The sequence below is a fragment of the Gracilinanus agilis genome, chromosome 3 (assembly GCF_016433145.1).
Source record: "Gracilinanus agilis isolate LMUSP501 chromosome 3, AgileGrace, whole genome shotgun sequence".
Classification (NCBI taxonomy): domain Eukaryota; kingdom Metazoa; phylum Chordata; class Mammalia; order Didelphimorphia; family Didelphidae; genus Gracilinanus; species Gracilinanus agilis.
This window is the reverse complement of record NC_058132.1, coordinates 672,795,301-672,816,977: the sequence shown is the minus strand read 5'-3', so window position 1 is coordinate 672,816,977 and position 21,677 is coordinate 672,795,301. Positions and strand designations below refer to the sequence as shown.

The 21,677-nt window shown below is 39.1% G+C and overlaps 1 protein-coding gene across 1 annotated transcript in view; it reads left to right on the top strand.

Moving 5' to 3' along the window:
- SPATA16 (spermatogenesis associated 16) overlaps window positions 1-21,677 on the top strand; it is a 285,343-nt gene that overhangs the window by 145,784 nt on the left and 117,882 nt on the right. The window contains exon 4 of the mRNA XM_044667756.1: window positions 13,957-14,041. Within this exon, the coding sequence (XP_044523691.1) occupies window positions 13,957-14,041 (85 nt within the window). The remainder of the gene's footprint in view (window positions 1-13,956; window positions 14,042-21,677) is intronic.

The following is a 21,677-nucleotide window of genomic DNA, read 5'->3' as shown; positions in this document are numbered from 1 at the left end:
AGACTCTTCTTCCTGAGTTCAAATCTGGCCTCAGACACTAGCTGGATGACCCTGGGCAAGCTCACTTCACTCTGTTTGCCTCAGTTTCATCACCTGTAAAATAAGCTGGAGAAGGAAATAGCAGACCACTCTAGTAACTTAGTTGTGTAACCCTGGGCAAGTCATTTAACCCTACTTGCCTCCATTTCCTCATCTGTAAAATGATCTGGAGAAGGAAATGGTCAACCACTCCAATCTTTGCCAAGAAAACTCCAAATTGGGGTCACAGAGAGTCAGACACAACCACAAAACAGCTAAAATAGCTAAACAACAACAAGAAAAATGAAATAGTTTTTAATATAAAATGTAATTTAGGTATGGAGGGACAGAGCAGTTTGGAGGATCAGAAAGGGTCTGACATAGGAGGTGATATTTGAGTGGAGTTTCAAAGGAGATGAAGACTTCTTTTTTTTTCACTTTTTTTTTTTTTTACCAATTACACGTCTTACGGAATTTCCACACAAGTTTTCCTAAGTTATATGATCAAACTTATCTCCTTCCCTCCCTCCCTTCTCTTCCCTCTCCTGGTGCTGGCAGGCAATTCAGCCTGGGTTATACATGTATTATCCTATAAAACATATTTCCACACTGTTCATTTTTGTGAGTAATCTTATAAAACCAAAATCCCAAAACATAAACCCAAACAAGCAGTTGGAAAATCCTACCGTTTCAAGATGAGGAATTCTAAGAGGGGAAGGTGAGGAGGGAAGGAGAGAATACCAGGAATAGGGATCAGCCTGGGCAAACAAGTGGAAGTGGGAAATGGGATGCCATGAAAAAAGAATAGCAAGAAAGTCATCTTGGCTGAAAATTGATGGCCAGGACCGTTATGATAGCATTTATAGAGCACTTTAAGATTTACAAAGTAATTGACCCACGGTATCTACTTTTGTCCTCACGCAATCCTGAGAGATAGGTTCTACTATTGTTTTCATTTTTACAGAAAGAGAAACTGAGGCAGACAGAGGTTAAGTGATTTGCCCAGGGTCACATAGCTCCTAAGTACCTGAGGCTGGATTCGAGCTCGGGTCTTCCTGACTCTGAACCCAGGGTTCTAAACATTATTCTACCTAGCCCCAGAGTTTATAAATCTGCTGTGTCGATCATTCCATCCCAGCCCTTTGTATTTTGTATTTCAGGCAGGCTCAGGACCTGCTTGTTTGAAGAGCAAAAAAGCAAAATTAAATTCAGGATTGCCTGTTTTCATAGGCCGGTGGTCCTGGGGCTTTTATCACTATCCGAGCCTGGGACCCGAATGGATACTCTTCCCTTTTTCCCTCGTCTCATAGTTCCCCTGCCGCGTTCTAATTCCATCCGTGCTTAAGAGAGAGCTTTACGATCAAATCCAAGGTTACAGAAACAGACTGACGCTCGCTTCACTCTCAGAGGGAGAGGTGACGGCGCCCTCTGCTGGTAGCCGGCGCGTCCTGAAGCCCCTCTCTGGTAAGGACCTGAGGCTGGAGAGGGAGGGGCGCTGCAGATAAGCTCAGGCTGCTGCGTGGGCCCCCGCTCTCCCCCCACCCCCACCCCCACCCCCGCACTCGCTGCAGCCAACAAGAGCTCTTTGGAGCTTTTCCCGCAGCCTTGAAGCCCAGTGCTGCTTGCGCTGTGACCCGACACCGGCCAGTGATACCCCAAACGCAGAGCGATGCTGGTGGTGTCCAGCCCTAGTTCATTTCTAGTAGTTTTCATTCTTTACATGAGCCTCAGGTTGGTTCACCTGAAGCTCTCTCAGGGGGAAATGTCAACTCTGTGTAGATTGTGGAGAGAGAGACAGTGAGAAACACAGAGAGATCTATAGAGATGATTAGACATAAATATGTATCTCAATAGATTGAGAGAGATATCTATCCATAAATATAGATACAGATGAGTAGGGATAGATAGATAGATAGATAGATAGATAGATAGATAGATAGATAGATAGATAGATAGATAGATAGATAGATAGATAGATAGACGGATGGATGATGGATGGATAGATAGATAGATAGATAGATAGATAGATAGATAGATAGATAGATGATGGATGGATAGATAGATAGATAGATAGATAGATAGATAGATAGATAGATAGATAGATAAACAGATATGTAGATGGATAGATGGGTGGATAGATAGATGGATGGTCAGATAGGTGGATGGACAGATGAATGGATGGATGGGTGGGTGGATAGATAGATAGATAGATAGATAGATAGATAGATAGATAGATGATGGATAGATAGATAGATAGATAGATAGATAGATAGATAGATAGATAGATAGATAGATAGATAGATGCAAACAAGTCTGAAGCCTCCCTTACCAGCATCTAGACTTGTTTTCATAGCATCCTGGATTTGCAGCTAGAAGGGATATTTGAACCCCTATAAATCTTCCTTGGTCATCCAACTTTTTCTCTAGTGAAAGGGCAGCCGCTGCCTCCTGAGGACACATTTCTTTTTGCACAGCTCTAGTAATTAGGGAATTTTTACTCTTTTAAGCCTAAATCTGCCTTTCTGTTGCTATCATCCATTGTTGCTTACCCTCTGAAGCCAAGCGGGAATTTGTCTCTGATGGGGCAGTCCTTCCGTACAACCATTATGGCCCCCTTGAGGGTCCTCCAAGCCTTGGGAATCATCTAGTTTTCCTTAATGCCTTCCCACAGGACATTTCCTTCCCCTTGTCTTTACTAGCAATTTGAGTGTATTAATTTCCTCCTTAGCCATAAGAACCACACTGATTTGATAACTGAAGCTAAGTTTTACTTCCCACTACACAGAGAAGGCTTCTCCTTCATTCCAATGTTTTCTTGACAGTGACCTAGAACTTGCTCCTCCCTTCAGATATTAATGCTGAAGGTCTCTCACTAGGTGAGGAGCCAAAGAGGACACAGGTTCAAATCCAAACACCATAACATTACCAACAGTGACTTAAGATCTCTGAGCCTCAGTTTCTCTAAAAAAGAAGGTTGAATTAGATGACCTCCAAAGATCTTTTCAGTTCTAAATCTATGATTAAGTGATAATTTTGTGCCATTATGATAATAAAATACCTGGATCAGAAGATAAAATACCTGTTTCAGAAGGGTTTCAGAAGCCATCTGCCCCAATTCATACCCTCCATGTAAAGAGTCCTCTAGAACAATGATGTCAAACTCAAATAGAAAAATACCTGCCAGGGGGTATTGACTTAGAAAACCACAAAAATAGCATTATCTATATTGTAATGTACTTATATTTATGTTGTTAGACATTCCCCAATCACATTTTAATCTGGTTCAGGCCCACAACAGTTGACATGCATTCAGGGAGTCCTAAGTCTAACACACCTTCCCTAGAACATACCCAAAAAGGGGTGATTGAGATACCACCAGTGATAGGGAGCTCATTACCTTTGAAGACAAGCCTACCCTCTGGCTCTTAGAAATAGCCTTTGATGTTAGAATGTTTTTCTTTATATGGAACCTGAATCTGGTTCTGCATATTTCTACCCATGGCTCCCAGTTCTGCTCTCTGAGTCAAACAGGAAAAATCTAATCCCTTTTTCTAAATGGCATACCTTCAAAAATTTTAAATTAGCCAACCATGCCCCGTCTCATGTCTTCTCCTCTATAGATTCTTCATCTTATAGAAAAGGAAAGGTTAAGTGGTGGCCAAGATGAAACACTTCATTAGATTAGAAGTCCCAGGTAATGTCTTGGGCTTTGTATAAGACATGGTCTTTAGCCTGAAACCCTAGAGCAAAATCTGGAATAGAGAGGAAGGAAGGAAGGAAGGAAGGAAGGAAGGAAGGAAGGAAGGAAGGAAGGAAGGAAGGAAGGAAGGAAGGAACGAAGGAACGAAGGAACGAAGGAAGGAACGAAGGAAGGAAGAGAAGGAGGAACGAAGGAAGAGAGAGAGAGAGAGGGAGGAAGGAGGAAGGGGGAGGGAAGGAGGAGGAGGAGGGAGGGAGAAACTGATAGATGAATGGATGAACAAACTGTGCCACATACTATGCCAAGTGTCTTAGAAATATTATCTCCTCCAGAAACCTCCTAGCTGTGTGACCCTGAGCAAAGTCATTTAACCCCCATTGCCTAGTTCTGCCTTGGAACCAATATAAAAGTAAGGGTTTAAAAAACTTATTTCATTTGATCTTCACAACAGCTCTGAGAGGAAGGTGCTCTTATTATCATCCCCATTTTGCAATTAAGGAAACTGAGGCAACAAACTAAGTGATTTGTCCAGAATCCTATAACTATGCTTGAAGCAGGATTTGAAGTTAGCCACCTCACTTCTTCAAATAGTATATACTTAATAAATGATTCTTGATGAATTGATAGATTGAGTGAATCTCCCCTGGTCTTTAATCCAGTGCCTTACACGCTGATGTTCAGATGACAATGAGGATAGCATGCCCTGATACCCTCTCCCACCAACGAAGTACATCTATTTTCCCCTTGCTAGAAAAAAGAAATCCTGACCTCCTGATCTACGAGAAGCACTGTTTAGCCCTCTTCAACTAGATTTATGTTCTTTCCGATAGAGAGGCACCAATAAAGTGTTTATTCAGGATCCTGCTGTAACATCAGGCCCCCATAGGATATCATCTTTGCTTTTTCAAATGTGTTATTTGTGTTTAAGCTTCTGTGAATTTGATAATTCAGTTCTTATCTCCATTCCCGTTACACAGGCCACAATCTTTCATGTTTATATCTGCCTGAGAATAGCAGGCCCATATTTACTTCCAAAAGGCAATTACTTTTCCAACAAATCATAAGTCAATTAAAACTAGGAAGATATGAGTGTGTATGATGCATTCAGGATGGGAAGCAAATAGCTCTGCAGAAGGATGACAGACACAGTTTGAGTCAGCTGGCCTTAGAGTCAGCTAGATCTGGGTTCAAATCTTAGCTGACTCATACCAGCTGTGTGAATGTGGACATGTCAGTCCATTTCACTGAGCCTCAGTTTCTTCATCTTTTAAATGGAAATTAAAAATATCTATTGTTGTGAGATTCAAATGAGATGGCGAATGCAAAGCTGTTTGCAGATTTTAAATGGAATTAATGTCTGTTGTTATTTAGAGACCATAACAGTCTATAAACTGAAAGGAAGGGAGCTACGTAATGTCGACACTGGCTGCATAAATAAGAACACTACAAATTGGAAAGTGTAAGGTTACTCTGAGCCTAATAAAAGTTTTCCCCTAGTTCTGGACTCTACCACTTACAAGCCATGAAGATGACTCAGTATTGAAAAGGAAAGCCCTATGAAGAGAGTTCAAAGGAACTGGGGGTCATTTAATTAACCCAGAAGAAGAGAAATTAATATCTGACTTCAAGGAAACAAAGCATTATTAGACAACCATTCAGAACTAGCAGTTCTCCATCAACAGGGAAAGACGGAACAAAAAGAAATGCAGAGGGAGAGATCTGGGACAAAAAAAAAAAAAAAAAAAAAAAAAAAACAAGGATAGGTAAGGAAAGCAGAAAAATGTCCTTCTCTGGAGGTTTCTGAAAAAAAAAAAAAATCCACTCTCATCTGTCTTATCTGAAAGGTTTAAGTGTGATCATGCCTAAAGGCAAGGCGTTGAACTGAAAGACTTCCCAAGGTTCCCTCTGGCCCTGCAGGTCTGGACAGCTCCAAACGGGTGATGATTTCCTCTTTGTCTCTATATCCCTTATGACTTTACACCACCAAGTGGCCAGTCTGGGGAGAGAGCAAGTATATTTTGGAAATGGATGGAGCAGAGAATCTGTCAGTTACATATAATCTTACATGGTGGACTTAGCACAATATATACTATTTTTTATTTGAAAAATGATAGTGTGTATGTGAGCTCAATGGAATCCTTTCATCATATTAATTTAGGAGACAAACCACTTTCAGGGCTGATATCATATGAGTGATGAGGCTTTAACTGTTTATGTTCCAGTTTTATGTTCCACAGTAAATTGAGCCTGTGTTATAATGGAGTCCTATTATATAGCCTTTTGAATACAGCAATATGAGCTTTCATGTTTAATAGACCATAAGCTCATTAATTCTGAGATTAGAGACTTTAAAAGGCATCTAATTCAATCCTATCATTTTACAGAGGAAGAAACTGAGGTCCATTCTGTTAAATTTAACTTGTGGCCAAGCACTCCAATTTCTGGATATACATATACCAAGTCTAAACTTGGAAATTGGCCAAAAACTCATAATTATTTGATTCATTATGCTTCCACCCAGAATTCCCTCTTGGAAATCTTGAAATATTACTAAATACAACTAGTGTCTATATCTCAAAATGGAAGTAAAAAAAAAATCCTAGGTCTCAAATAAGTATCAAGGTAACAAATGCATAAATCAAGAACAGAGCAGTCTTTGTTCCACCCCATAAACATGTAGAATGTTGTTGTTTATATCATTTTTCAGTCATTTCTGGCTCTCTCTGACCCCTTTTGGAGTTTTCTTGGCAAAGATACTGAAATTGTTTGCTAATTCCTTCTCCAGCTCATTTTACAGATGAGAAAAATTGAGGCAAACAGAATTCATTGATATCCCCAGGATTATACCACTAATAAGTGTCTGAGGCCATATTCGAATTCAGTAAGATGAGTCTTTCAAACTCCAGGCTTGGCATTCTATCTACAAAATATAGAATGTAGCTCATGAGAATCAATAAATTCTACCTTCCTGAAAGTCTTCCGCATCTCCAAATCTAGCATCTCCCAAGCCCTAGGCTCCCATGGACCAGATTTGATCCTGAGAACTACTCCCAAAATTCTATAAATTATTTGAGTCATTGTGCTTCCACCCATCATTAAATTTAATCCTTAGGAATGAGAGGCTCATAGTTTTAGAGCTAGAAAAGACCCCCAAAGTCATCTAGTTAACCTCCCATTCCCTTATTTTTATAGTCTAAAAGGGATGGAATTATTTGCCCCAGGTCACATAAATACTAAATGGGAGAGGTAAGATTTGAGCTCTGGTTGTCTGTGTCCTGTGCCAAGAAGGTGGTGTTTCTACCCCCGGAATCCTATTCAACAATAAGAACCGGGCTCCAGGCAAATCATGGGATCACCAAATCAGTGCTCCAGATGTGCCCTGGAGAAGGACCTAACTCTGTGGTGCTGAATGCTGCCCTCACTTCTCTGGAGCTTTGTAAGAAGGACCTTGGTAGATCAGGAGTGTGGTCTACATACCATCATCCTATTTATGACTCTGGCTTCTACCCAATGGTAGAATCTCAGTGGGGCAACTCATGCCTTCTTCCTTTCAGGGCTACAAGCTGCCATCAAAGTCAGAATTTGTACCCAGGTCCTCTGAGGGCAGAAAGTCCTTTTTCTATGGTACCTAATATAACTCTGAAAAACAAAATGTATCTCAAGCACCAGTCTTGTGTAGTAAGCAGAAAAGAAACTCAACCCTTGATTAATATGACTACATAGGAGCAATGCTTCTCTGAAGATTCGTGACAGTTGAATTGTTTCATTTATTGTCTGTCTCTGTTATAAAGAGGGTTCTGGTAGTGGTGGGGAGGTGTGGAGGCACTCAGAGTGTGATAGTGATGTTAAAAGCAACAACAACATCAATAAAAATCTATTTTAAAAAGATATTGTCAGAGGGTGCCATGTTAAAATAATTCAAAATTAATTTTATAGATACTGCACATCAAAATAATGTCTTCCCAGACCCTCTCAGCATCAGCATTAGCAGCAGATTGCATGTCCTGAGCACTCTGTCTCAGGAACAGAGTGCTGAGCTGATACTCTTATGGAAAAGTAAAATAAACAAGGTTTGTGGGGTTCCTCCCTCCCCGCAGAAGCTTTTGCTAAAGTGGATAATGTTGATAGGAAAAGACACTTTGAAGCTGGGTTGGACAACATCAGCCGGCACTTAGGATATTGTCTAGTGAACCCGGGGGTCAGAGAGGGAGGGAGTGGAAGAGGAGGGTCAAGGCTTCTGGATGCATTAGTTAGAGAGCCAGGGCCATGTTTGTGGCTCTTGGGAATTCAGATGATGGGCAACCCCAGCCTCTGATCTTGTCAATTCCACATGGGATGGTCCTTTTCCTGGCCTCTTCTCATCACATCTAACTCCTGTCGTCTCTCACCAACTAATCAAACAAGGGGCTCACTGCCAGAGAACAGAGGACCAGGGAAAGAGAAAGGAACCAGGAGATAAAATTAGGATCAGGGAAGTGTCTGGCAAAAGTGGTGTATTCCCTCCCCCTGCTAGGAGGAATCATCGGGGCTGTAGCTCACTCCATCAGCAAGTCCTCGTGGAAAGAGCCCTGCATTGAACAACAAATTTTCATGGGAAATCGAGAAGTTGGCTTGAGCTCTAGACTCCACCACCTACTAATTGTGTGACATAAATAAAGCAAGCCCCAGGGAGCCTCAGTTTCCTCAGTTACAAAGTCAGAATAGTGATACCAATTGAATCACTCAATTAACCAATCAACCTCTATTAGTCAAGTACCAGTTCTGTGCCTGGCATCTGTGCTCAAGGCTGAGCAAACATGCCTGCCCTCAAGCATCTTCTTTTGAGCATCCAATGAGAATAAAGTGTATGGAGTTCTTTGTCACATTTAAGTGTTGTTATAAGCTTTTTAAAAGCTATAAACATATGTATGTATTTAATTTTTATACATAGGTATAAGCTATAAGCTCAAATATAGATACAATGGGAAATGCATTCAATCAGCCAGCCAATCAGCAAGCATTTATTAAGCACCTACTGTGTTCTAGGTTATGGGTAGGTCCTGGAGAGAGAAAGACACAGAAACTCTCACCCTTGCTAGAATCTTACATTCTAATAGGTAAATAACCAGTACATATAATATATATAGCATAAATATAAAGTGAATAAATATCTATATTTAATCATATATTTGTATTCTATAATATATAATTATATATTAGCAGATGTAAAGCATTTATATATGAATATATTATGCATACTATAAATATGTTAACGTGTGTATATACTATAGATAGATATACTAGTGTTATATATGTGTGTGTATATAAAGATATATATTAGTTATTATGTTTTATATATTGGTTAAAAATAAGGAAGAGGCAACTAGGTAGTAAAGTGGATAGAGTGCCAGTCCTGCAGTCAGAAAGACTCATTTTCCCTAGTTCAAATATGACCTCAGACACTTACAAGCTGTGTGACCCTGGACAAGTCACTTCACCCTGTTTGCCTCAATTTCCTCATCTGTAAAATGAGCTGGAAAAGAAAATAACAAACCACACCACTATATTTTCCAACAAAATCTCAAATAGGGTCATGAAAAATGGGACATAACTAAAAATGACTCAAGAACAAAAAATATTAGGAAGTTTTGAGAAGGAGGGTACTAGCAACTGGGAGATTAGGAAATATAGGTGGTGCTTGAGTCTTGAAGAGAAGGGATTCTATGAAACTGAGGTGAGGAGGGAAAGTATTTGGGGCATGAAACCCAGCCATTGCAAAGACACTGAGATGGGGAAATGGGAGTTCTGTTTGTGAGGAAAAGAAAGCAGATTAATGTGACTGGACCACAGCGTGGAAGGTGGGGAGCAATGTCCAAAGAGATCAGAAGAAGAGTTTGGGACCTGATTAGACACTAAATAGAGGTTCGTGTTTTATCCTCAAGGAGAGTCTATGGCATTTATTGAATAGGGAAATGGCAGGGTTAGATCTGTGCTTAAGTTTTCCACTTTGGAAATAGAATGTAGGATGGACCGGAAAGGGGAGAGGCTTGAGTCAAGAACACAAATTAGGAGGTTATTTAAATAATCAAGCCAACAGGTGATGAGGACTTAAATGAAGATGGTAGCTAGATGAGAAAATATTGGATGTAAGTGATGTGAAGGTAAACAGGAGTCCTCAACTGATTGGTTAAGTGGGGATGAAGGAGAGAAACATCAAAAAAATTGTTCCCTAAGCAAAAAAAATGGGAATTTTTAGGAATTTCTTTTTTAAATTTGATTCAACAAGCATTTTGTTAAACACCTACTATATAGGTGGTACACTGGGCTAGGTAATAGAATTTTTCCCTGCCCTCAAGGATCATACATTCTACTCAGAGGTAAGACATGTCCAAAAGTAATAAATATGAAAGATATTCAAAAGAAAAACATTTTTATTTCTACTGGAGCAATGATCCCTAAAACCTCACCATTTGGGCTTACCCTTTTCTCCTCTTCCATCTTGACAATTCTTTCCATTTGACTTTTTGCTCATTTTGTTTTTGTTTGTTTGTTCGATTGATTATACCTTTTCAACCACTTGAATTTACTCGTCTTCTTCTATATCTCTAATTGCTGCTACCATACTTCACAGTGTTCTTGTATCAGATGAAGGAGGAGCACATAAACTGAGAACTGAAATAGTCTTTGCCTGGGACATTTGAATTCTGGCATCCTACTAATGTCTGACAACAAGCAGAAATGACTAAATTGTGCCAAGGACCCTTGTTCTGCCCTCAGTCTAATGATTTATTTATTTAACTGATTACTGGCATCTTCATTAGGGATTGTTTGTTGAATGAAAGAATAAGCCGGTGGTCCAGAATTCAGCTGACTACAGCTACATAGGCAAAATGGTGGATAGAAGAAGGCAATGTGGGATACTGAAAATCCATAAATTTATGAGATTCTATTTTTAGAACAAATTTTCAACTCAACACATGAATTCCTTAAGCTCATAATTTGATTAAGAGATTATGCTAGAAGAAATAAAGGGACCTACTATTTTTTTCCTGTTTTTTAGTGATATTTTTACTTTTTCTATCACACTTACTTCTGAATATATCACTCCATTCATCCCTCCCCAAACTATTCCTTGTACCAAAGATTTTAAAAGTTCTAATGTGGAATCCATTGTTCCAGAAATTTAATTTATTTTAAGTATAACTAACTATTATACTGATCACTTTTGACAGAATATGCAACATGCCATTCCCATGACCCTCTACCTTCCTAATAAAAAGGAAACTAAATGTTCTTATCTATTTACTAGGATCAAACTTAACTATTATAATTTTAATTAATTAATTAGCTTTAATTAAACTAAATTTATTTTTGTTGTTCCCATTAACATGGTGGGAGTAGAATACTGTTCTCCTAGCTCTGTGGACCTAACTTGTCATCAGTTTTTGCCAGTCTCCCCTCATATTCATCATCATAATATTCTCTTACTTTTGTGCATCACAATTTGTTGAACTAATGAAATACCAACTGAATTGATAATAATAGCTAGCATTTATATAGTGCTTTAAGGTTTCCAAAACACTTTATGGATAGTATCTCATTTGATCCTCACAATAATCCTGTGAGATATATATTATTACTTTCCTCATTTTACAAATGAGGAAACTGAGGCCGAGAGAGGCTAAAAGAGCTAGTGTCTGAGGCAGGATTCAAACTCATGTCTTCCTAACTCTAAGTTAGGATCTCCCTCTCCCTATGTCACTGAGCAGAAAGTGGGTTAAATAGCTTTTGAGAAGTAGGCACCAATTTCAGTGACCCACCAATCTTCTCTGTTTCTGTATGCCTTGAAGTAGAATTCTTCCAAATGATTTTGAGACTCCTAGCTCTGAAATGGACTTGTATTTTTTCTGTTACCCATGGGATTTGCTCCACTCCTTCAGACATGTACAGTCTCCCTTACATAATAACTGTCCCCACCCTCCCTTTCAAGAGTTCTTTATTTTGAATTTTAAATGGATAGCTACATTACTAAGTCTAACTAGTTAGCTAAACCATCACATGGCAAGGGGTGGTGCAAATGTTTTATTCTCTTAATTCTAGGGCCATTTCCAAAATGATTATTTTTCTTTCCACATTTTTATCTTGGTCTATTCTAAGTTGGAACAACCCAAACTTTCTAACGATTTAAGCTCATAAGATCTTAGATTAGAACTTGAGCTAGACTTGGACACTATCTAGTCAAATTGCCTTCCTTTACAAATGAGGAAAATGATGCTAAAAGGGAGGAGTTATAAACTTACCCATGGTGTCCCACTTAGTATCAGAATCAGGATTTGAACACTGGTCTTCCGGATTCAGAGTCATCATCCTTTGCACAACACCACACAATTTCCTGCAGAGTTGAGGTGGAGCGTATGAACTAGCACTTCTGGTGTTAGGACTAGCCAAGCACTTTTCAGGGCTGTTCATCCACCTTTTGCAGCTCCAAGAAACTATAGCATGTGCAGCAACTAACCCTTAATAGATGAGCCAAACCAGGCTGAGGGTGACCATCAGTTGGTGAATTAGAAGAATGTCTACCCCAAGCATGGAAGACATCCCCCAGTGGAATGGGTAAATGAGAACAAATTGTTCCATTGACCATGAAGGCAGTTAAAGAAGCACTCAAGAGCTTGGTCAGACAGGGAAGACTCCAAGATCATCCACTGCATCCCAAGCCATCACCAGCCTTTGTGACTTTTATCTTGTCATCGGACTTCAGTGACTCTAGAAGACACAATGAAGCTGAAGACTTAGTGCAACTCTGCCTCACTAAAATCCAATTTATGCTCCAGTCAAGCCATCACCCTGTGATGTCATCGGTCCTCTTCTAAATGAAGGACAAACAACAAAAACAGTGGAGTTGTTTCTGAGACACCTATATTTAGGGAGGGAAGTTTTCAAATTCAATTTACAAGAATGTCAAGAAACAACACATTTCTGCAGACCAAGATAAGGAAAACATCCAGGGGTACACATTGATAGCTCTACTTCAATAAATAAACTTTTGGCGCTCATGATTAGGTACACGGGATTATTATATGTTTAATTGGCTAACGTGACAATTTGGAATTACTTCCAGTCACATTTAATTGGATTTGGAGTCTCTAGAGAAAAGAAATAGAGAGGCCTAGCAAGAGAGGCAGCCATAAAAGCAAAACGTTCTTCGAAATTGCATTCAAACAACACATTAATATCCACTGCATGATCGTTGTAAATACTCCCCCTCTTCCCCACTGCCCCCTCCCCATCTAATAAGACGAATGCAATGGTTGTCACAAACAGCCTAGATACTAAAACAGATTCAATTAGAAACAAAGATGTTGGAATGGGGGAGGAGGGTTGTGAGGTGTGTGTGTTTTTTTTTTCTTGGAAATTTCTAAGGAGGATTAATTTAATCAAAGACAAGTTTCGACTTCAGCAAAAAAAAAAAAAAAGGGCGATATGCCTAAAAGCCTGCCTTACAGTTAGTTAGCCGTCTATGCTATTATGACTTTGAAAGCATTTCGAGGTTTATAAAATGGAATTCAGTCCCCAAATACTCTCAAGTTTAATAAGAAACAACCAAAGCAAAGCCTTCTATTACAGCTTCTAACTATTTTGTATACTGTATAAATAGAGGGAAATAAAACGTCGAAGAGAAAAATACACTGCTGCAGAAAATTAATACCAATATCAATCAATAAGGATTAAGCCCCTACTATGTGCCAGGCATTATGCTGGAGTGCTAAAGATACAAGAAGAGACCAAAGTCCCTACCCTCAAGATGAATGCAGTCTAATGGGGGAGAAAGCATGCAAACAGAAAACATGTAAACCAGTGATTCCCAAAGTGGGCGCCATTGCCCCCTGGTGGGTGCTGCAGTGATCCAGTGGGGCGGTGATGGCCACAGGTACATTTATCTTTCCTATTAATTACTATTAAATTTTTTAAAAAATTAATTTCCAGGGGGCTAAGTAATATTTTTTCTGGAAAGGGGGCCATAGGCCAAAAAAGTTTGGGAACCACTGACGTAAACCAATAGAAAGCAAACTATATTCAGGATAAACGGGAAATAATGAATGGAGGAAGGCATTAGAATTAAGAGAGGTTGCAGAAGGCTTTATGACTCGTTTAATCTGATGGTAACACGAATGTTTACTTTTTATAATCTCTGTATTTAATATTGTATTTTTAGTGATGGGTTTGACAGTTTTTCATTTCTTTTCTGAATCATTCAGGAGTGCCATGATCGCTGACTATATGTACTGGCTGTCAGGAGGAAACGAGCAGTATGTCAGCAAGCTCATCAAGTTGTACTGGCAGGTAAAAATCCATGTCTGACCCTCCCTTAGGGAGTGCCCCCTCACTTCTAGAATCCGAGGGAAAGACGGACCCCCCCAAAAAAGATGGGGTCACCAGAAAGGTAGCCCCAGGTATGTCCATCATGAGAACTCTCCCTTTTGATGAATGTGTTATGAAGGAAATCATTTTTCTGAAACAAATTTTGAAGGAAAAATTCAAGGTCAACAACTCCTTGGCTCTGCTATTAATAAGATGCTGACACTGGTGGTATCCCAAAAATTCTTATTCCTGGGACCAACATTCACAAGGGGGTCGCATGACCTTTGAAGATCTGAATGTATTTTCCTATATTCTAATTGCAGACTAAGCTGGGTAGGGAGGGCAGAAACAGTGATTTTAAGGAAACTCATAGAAAGGATGTAAAAATCATATATTTATCTTTGGATATTTATTTACTCGTTTCAGTTGTATGCTATTCACCAGGGCTATATCTAGGAATTTTTGTGCCTGGGTCAAGTAGTGTGAGACCTCACTTGGGAAGGTTGGAACACTGCCCCATGGTGGGGAAACAAGAAACCTCAAGACAGTGATTCCCAAAGTGGGTGCCGCTGCCCCCTGGTGGGTGCTGCAGTGATCCAGGGAAGCGGTGATGGCCACAGGTGCATTTATCTTTCCTATTAAAATTTTAAAAAAATTAATTTCCAGGGGGCTAAGTAATATTTTTTTCTGGAAATGAGTGGTAGGCCAAAAAAGTTTGGGAACCACTGCCTCAAGACATCAGCCCAAAGGCCCTACATAGGGGGTGAGGGAGGGAGTACGATTATGACAAGGCAAGGAAAGACTTCACCTAACCACAATTTGGCAACTTTTTATTTAAACTAACCATACTAAAAACTAGGTGCTCAGCTAGATTGTTTCTATTCTGCTGAAGGACAGACAAAAAGTGTCCATTAGCCTCCTCTAAATTCAGGACACTGGGACCAACCTGGACACCCCATTCTAGGTTCAATGCTATTCACCCCAAAGTCAATGGTGCTTTTATAATATGAAGAGCCCTTTGAATGTCTAAGCATTTCACAGACCCTCCCCCTCACACAATAGTTGTTATTAGCATCTGTCAATTGAAAAAAATACAAAACTACATGGTGACAAAAAGCTCCCGTGAATTCAGTAACACTTTTAAATGAAATTGTATTTTAGTGATAGAAAGAGCATCTGCATACATTGGAAAATGAATAATACATACACATGAGAAAGAGAATCACAGATTGTCTCAGAAAAGAAATTTCAGAAATTATCTAAACCAGGGATTCTTGGCATTTTTTGTGTCTTGGACCCCTATACATAGACCTCTTCTCAAAATAATAGTATTCAATGCAGAATGTAAAATATGTAGAATTACAAAGGAAACAAATTATATTGAAATAGTTATCAAAATATTTTAATGAGTTCACAGATTCCAGGTCAAGAATCCCTGATCTAATTCAACCCAAACCTGAATAGACTTCTCAACAACAACAACAATAACAATAATAATAATAACCTTTTGAGGCAATCTGTTCCATTTTTTTGGTTGTCTTTTTGGTGGGACATGGTGCCAAAACCTTTCCCCCAAACCTCAACCAACCTCAGCCTCTTCCACAGGACATGTCTTCAGTTACTTGAAGACAGATCCCAAGTTCCATTGGACCTTTTATGATAGCATTCCAAGACCCTTCACCATCCTAGGTATCCTACTCAGTGTGCTTTCAAGATCATCAATGTCCTTCCTGAAATAGGACATCCAGTAATAAACAACTTCATTATTTAGTCCACAGAAAAAATAATATATATGCATATACATATATGTATGTACATATATATACACATATATATGAGGACCAGAGGTTGAAAATCAATATTATGCACTATTAGAGCAAAAACCCTCTCTAGCTATTTCCTGGGGAATATATTATGTCTCCAAATAGATTTAATTTTGTTTGATCATTATCTACATTTAAGAATTCGAGTCATTTTAACTCAGGCAAAGGGAGATATACTTAAATACACATCTCTATGTACATAATACTCAAGAATAAGCTAGGTTTTCCCATTAGACTGTGAGCTCCTTGAGAGCAGGAACTGGTTTTAGTTTTTCTTTGTATTTCTAGTACCTCAGTATAACATTTGGAAAATAGTAAGTACTCAATCAATGTTTATTGACTAACTGGAGTCCTAGATTCTTTCCTGGTCCTCCTTCCTTTTTCCACTAGGATCCTTATTGTGCTGCCCATCTAGACACTGACCTTAGAAAAATAAGACAGTTCAGTGAAGAGACCCAACCAGGAAGTTCAAGCCTTAACTCAGCCGTGTGACCTTGGGCAAGTTCCTTAACCTCCAAGTGCTGTAGGTAATTCTAAGACCATAAATTGCAGAGGAGATGCTGAACTGTGTTGATAGAGGGAATTTCCACAGTCAGAGTTCTATATACCAATGAAGTCACAAGGATCTGATCCCTTTATAGCACCTCACATTCATCATCTCCTTGATCCTCATGATAACACTATGTGGAGGAGACACTAAAGGTATTATAATCCCCATTTTTCAGATGAGGAAACTGAGTTTCAGAAACTTTAAGTGACTTGTTTAAGGTCACTTATATAGAAGTACCAGAGACCAGATCTGACATAGGACTTACTGATTCTAAATAAAGTATCATTTCTACCACTTTGCACTGCCCCATCCGGAGATTTTCTCCCCTTTTCCCAACAAGTCTAGTTTTGTCTACACCTGCCATATATATATATATATATGTATATATATATATATATATATGTACTCCTCTAATCTGTTCCTAACCCCTACATAATTAGCTTTGTTACAACATGAAACTCCAGCGCTTCTTATTTTAGTATCCTCAAGCCTGGCAAAGAAGAAGGAGGGTGGGAAGAAGAGGGAGAGAGGAGGAAGAGGAGGAAGAGAAGAAAGAAATAGAGGAGGAGGAAGATGATGGTGGTGGTGATAATGATGATGATTTTGTAGCACTTTAAAGTTTGCAAAGTACTTTACTAATTCTATAACATTTTATCCTCACATCAGCCCTAGGAGATAGGCACTATTATTATTTCCATTTTAAATATGAGAAAACTGGGACAGATGAAAGTGGCTCACCCAAGATCACACAGGTTTGATTGAATTCAAGTCTTTCTAACTCTAAGTCCAGTGATCTGTCCACAGTGCCACCTAGATGCCTATTTAGCCAATGTAATTTCCATGCCAGCTGGACACTTCCTTTCCCAAAGAGTTTATCTAGCCCTCTATTGAAGTACTCTAGCTAATCATTTGCTTATAGATTTCATGCCGGTCAGTAAAATTTGGCCAAACACATCAAGACAAATAGCTCATTCTATAAAAATGTCATGGAGTTTTTATGGGCTCCATGAAGCCAAAAGCATCTTGGGTTGGAAGGTCTTAGGCAAAACATATCAGACAGTAAACTGTTTGAAGGGCGATTTATCTATCACAGAAGGATGAAGGGATAATAATCAGCTCTGCTGGAATTTAAAACCATGACTATAAGGGACCTAGGTGGATGGTTAAACAACCAAATTTTTTCCATCTAAAAAGTGGTTTTTCATTGATTTTTTAAAGAGATGCCATGTTGATTTAAACCTTTGGCATGGACAGGGGTATAGTCTGTCTGTATCTTATAAAGAAAGGGATTGGTATGGTAGCTACCCAGTCTTGGAGTTAGGATGACCTAGGTCAAAAATCTCCCTCTGATACAGATTGATGTTGTGACTCTGGACAAATGGAAAGAGCACTACTGGAGATCAAAAGTCTTGCATTCGAATCCTGCCTTTGACCATTCTTATCTGTATAATCTTGTATGTTACCTAACCTTCTGGACCTCAATTTCCTCATGTGTTTAAAAAAAAGGAGTTTATATGAGATGACCTCTGAGATTCCTTCCACTCCTAGGTTTATATCAAAATTTACTTAGCTTTTTAGTATTACAGGCATCTCTCTAAAACCCTAAGTTAACAGAAAAGTTGCTAAGCTGCATAGGCAGAAGGAGTTTTCACACTAGAAGTACCATATAGCAGGGAAATCACTCTCCTGAACCAGAAATAAAGAATTGGTGGCAAAGTTCTTTTAATCCATCATCATCATCAACAGTAACATTTGTTATTATTATTGTTGTTGTTATTATTATTGTTATTCAATCCATGGAAAACCCATTGTTCCTGGGTTCAGATTTCAGGTCATTCACTTACTGCCTTCTCCCCCTGACATAAGACCCTTCACTTCTTTGAGCCAAAGTTGCATAACCTATAAAAAGGTAGGAACTGTTTAAGACTATTGACCTCCTGGCAGAGTTTTTTGAATTCAAATAAGAATTATAGCTGAAATTTACATGATATTTAAAGGATTTATTTAGAACTTTGAAAAATTAACAATTTGATAAATATTTATCAAGTACCTACTATGTGCCTGACACTTTGCTCAGTGATGGCAATATTAAGACAAAAAAGAAACTGTCTCTGCCCTTTGAGAGCTTACATCTTACTTAACATGCATCATCTCATTTGAGCCTCCCCCGTTCCTGTGAGTTCCACCAATATCATTAACCTCATTTTATAAATTGGGAAACTGAAGTTTGCAGGGATTAAGTGACTTCTCTATGGTCAAACAGATAGGGAATGTCAGAGGTGAGATTTGAACCCAGCTCTCTCTAGACTGGAAATCTAAAGCTTTCCAGTGGACCCTTTTGTCTCCATTTGTTCATTTTACTAGAAAATTAATGCCTTCCACCTAAAAATCCTGGAATAATAAACTGATTGTATCCTCTGACTGAGGTTCAATGAGAGAGTAGAAAATGTAATCTTAGGAAATGGACCTGGGTTCTAATCAGAGCTCTGTTTTTGGGCAAGTTGTGTGGCCTTTGATAATTCACTAACCTTCTCTGAGCCTCACTGTCTTAGTCTATAAAATAAGCATGTTTCTCTAGGTTATTTCTAGGGTCCTTTTTAAGCTCTAAAATTCTCCAGTTGCTATTCATGCCCACAAACTGTAATATGATCCAGACATTTAATGGCCAGGATGAGCTCCAAGAACCATACCCCTTATATGAAACCCCATTATTAGGAACCCCTTTTTCTCAAGTCTATTATATATCTCCCTCCTGGTCCATATTATCTCATTGCTTAAACTAGACCGTTTTCCAACCCAAATGCCAGACAGTGTTGGGGGTGGTAAAATAAATGTAAAGCCAGAGGGAATCACTAACTATACCTGGTTACCAGGCTCACTGTTTGCCCTTCTAGGCTCTCCAAATCTCATCTCCTTTTTATTTCTTGCTTAATTGGGTTCCATGTGTGGTTTTCTGTAACCTACCATGTACTGATGTTAAATAAGCCACAGGCAATAAAACACTTGCCCCTGGGTATCTAATTTTAAAATAAGGAAGAAGGCAGTTGGTAAGAAGAAGAAAGGAAAAAAAGACAAGTGTTTGATGTTTAATATCTTCCATAGAAGAGTCAAGGTGAAATAGACCTGACCCAAGTATTGAAGGGGTGAAAATATATTGATAATTCTGTTCACCTCTCTGATTAGAATTACTCTGGCTATTGAAAAGAAGATAGTCTTAAAGATTAGGCAGGAGCAGGGAAAGGCACAAAAAAAGATCAATGATTCCCAACTGAAATTAGGCAAGGAAATGATTAGATCCCCAGCCAAGGACTGGAGAAAGATACCTCATCTCTATGGTCCCTTGGCTCTATCAATTTATATCAGTAGGAGGGAGTTGAAGTACACCCCTCTGGGAGTGTAGGTTCAGAATAAATGAGCAGGTAAGTCATTGTGCAACAGTCAGCCATAGGTTGGAGGGACAAGACATAGTAGGGACTGACTTAACCATAACACTCAACCTACAGCTTGCAAATAGTGGATGTAGTGCTCTACCTGGAGTTAGGAAGACCTGGGTTCAAATCCTGCCTCAGACACTGAATAACTGAATGGCACTGGGTAATCAATAAGTAAACTTTTATTAAGCTTCTACTGTGTACCAGGCACTGTGCTAAGTGCTAAATGCAAAAAAAAAGGCAAGAGACATAAACCCTGCCCTCAAGGAGTTCACAATCAAATAGGATAAATAATATGCAAGAGAAAATGTACAAACAAGTTAGAGAAGACATAAAAATTAAGTGAGGTTAAAAAAGGTTTCTTGTAGAAGATAGGATTTTAGTTGGGACTTCATGAAAACTAGAGAAGTTGTCTATGATTCAAAAATCTATAAGAGGCTTCTAGTTCATTCATCAAGGGTTGAACCGGTGAAAGAAACCTGTCTTCTTCTGCTTTGTGTCATCTGAAAATTAGATAAGCATGCCAGCTACACCTTAACCTAACTCAGTATAAAATATTTACTAGCCCAAGACCTATTGACATCAAACCATCAATGACCATCCCTAGAGCTCTGATCCACCTTATACCAGCTCTGAACCTTCCTAAATATATATTATCCAGCCCACATCTCTCTGTCTTGTCCACAAGAATTGTATGAGAGACTCTGATGCTATGTTTTATGAAGGTCCAGCCAGAGGAGAATTTAGAGAGATGAAAATAAACTAGTTCTCAATAGAAGGAAGATCAGGGCAGTTATAAAGGCCTGGTAGCTAATTGGGAGCCAAAAGTAATCTGTGAGAACCTTTTTAAGCCATGAACCTTCTCATTACAGCATACCATCCAATGGGCTATCGACATTGATTACATGTCATAATAAATCCCTCTTAAATTCCCTAGAGATTGGTGTGCTGCCCTCTGGGAAGAAGGAAAGGTATGGAGAGAAAAAAACCTGAAGTCTGAAGTTTGAGAGCCCTCTTAAGCTGAGAGAAGTTGAAGTCTGAAAGGGACACCATTATGTGATTGAGACTCAGTTACCACATTATCCCATGGTACCCAACCAGTGCTTCTTCTTGTCACTCAACCATAGACTTATCAATCTAAAGTTAGAAGGAACTTTGGAATTCATCAAATTCAATCTTTCATTTTATTGATGAGAATACTTCTTCACATGTTTCTCTTAAAGTCTTGGTGACTTCTGGTCTGTCTTCTAGATTCCTTTCCCTGAATACCACTCCTTAATATATGTTGTGTCCCCCATCAGAATATAAGCTTCTTGAGGGCAAGGGCTAGCTCACCTTTGTATTTGTATCTCCAACACTTACCACTGGCTTGACAACTTGTAAAGGCTTAATAAATATTTTTCAGTCATTTAATGCCCTACCCAAGCTTCTAGAGAAGAATTCAATCGTTTTCTGGGAGACAGGGTCATTTCATCATGGTTTGGGGGTACCCATATAGAGCTGATGAGAAACTCCTAAATATGATTCACTCCTTCCCCCCAGAAAGTTAATGGATTTCTTCTTGGAAACTTGCAAATGGGACTGTATATTCATTCATTTAAGCTGAGGTCTGTAGAGTTTAATTATCTGCCCAAAGTCAAAGTGGTAGTAAGGGTCATAGTTTCAAAGCCAGGTCCTTTGGCACCACATTCAGCATGGAGGGAGGGAGAGAAGGAGGGAGGGGAAAGGAAGGGAAGGGAAAGGAAGGGAAGGGAAGGGAAGAGAAGGAAGGAAGGAAGGAAGGAAGGAAGGAAGGAAGGAAGGAAGGAAGGAAG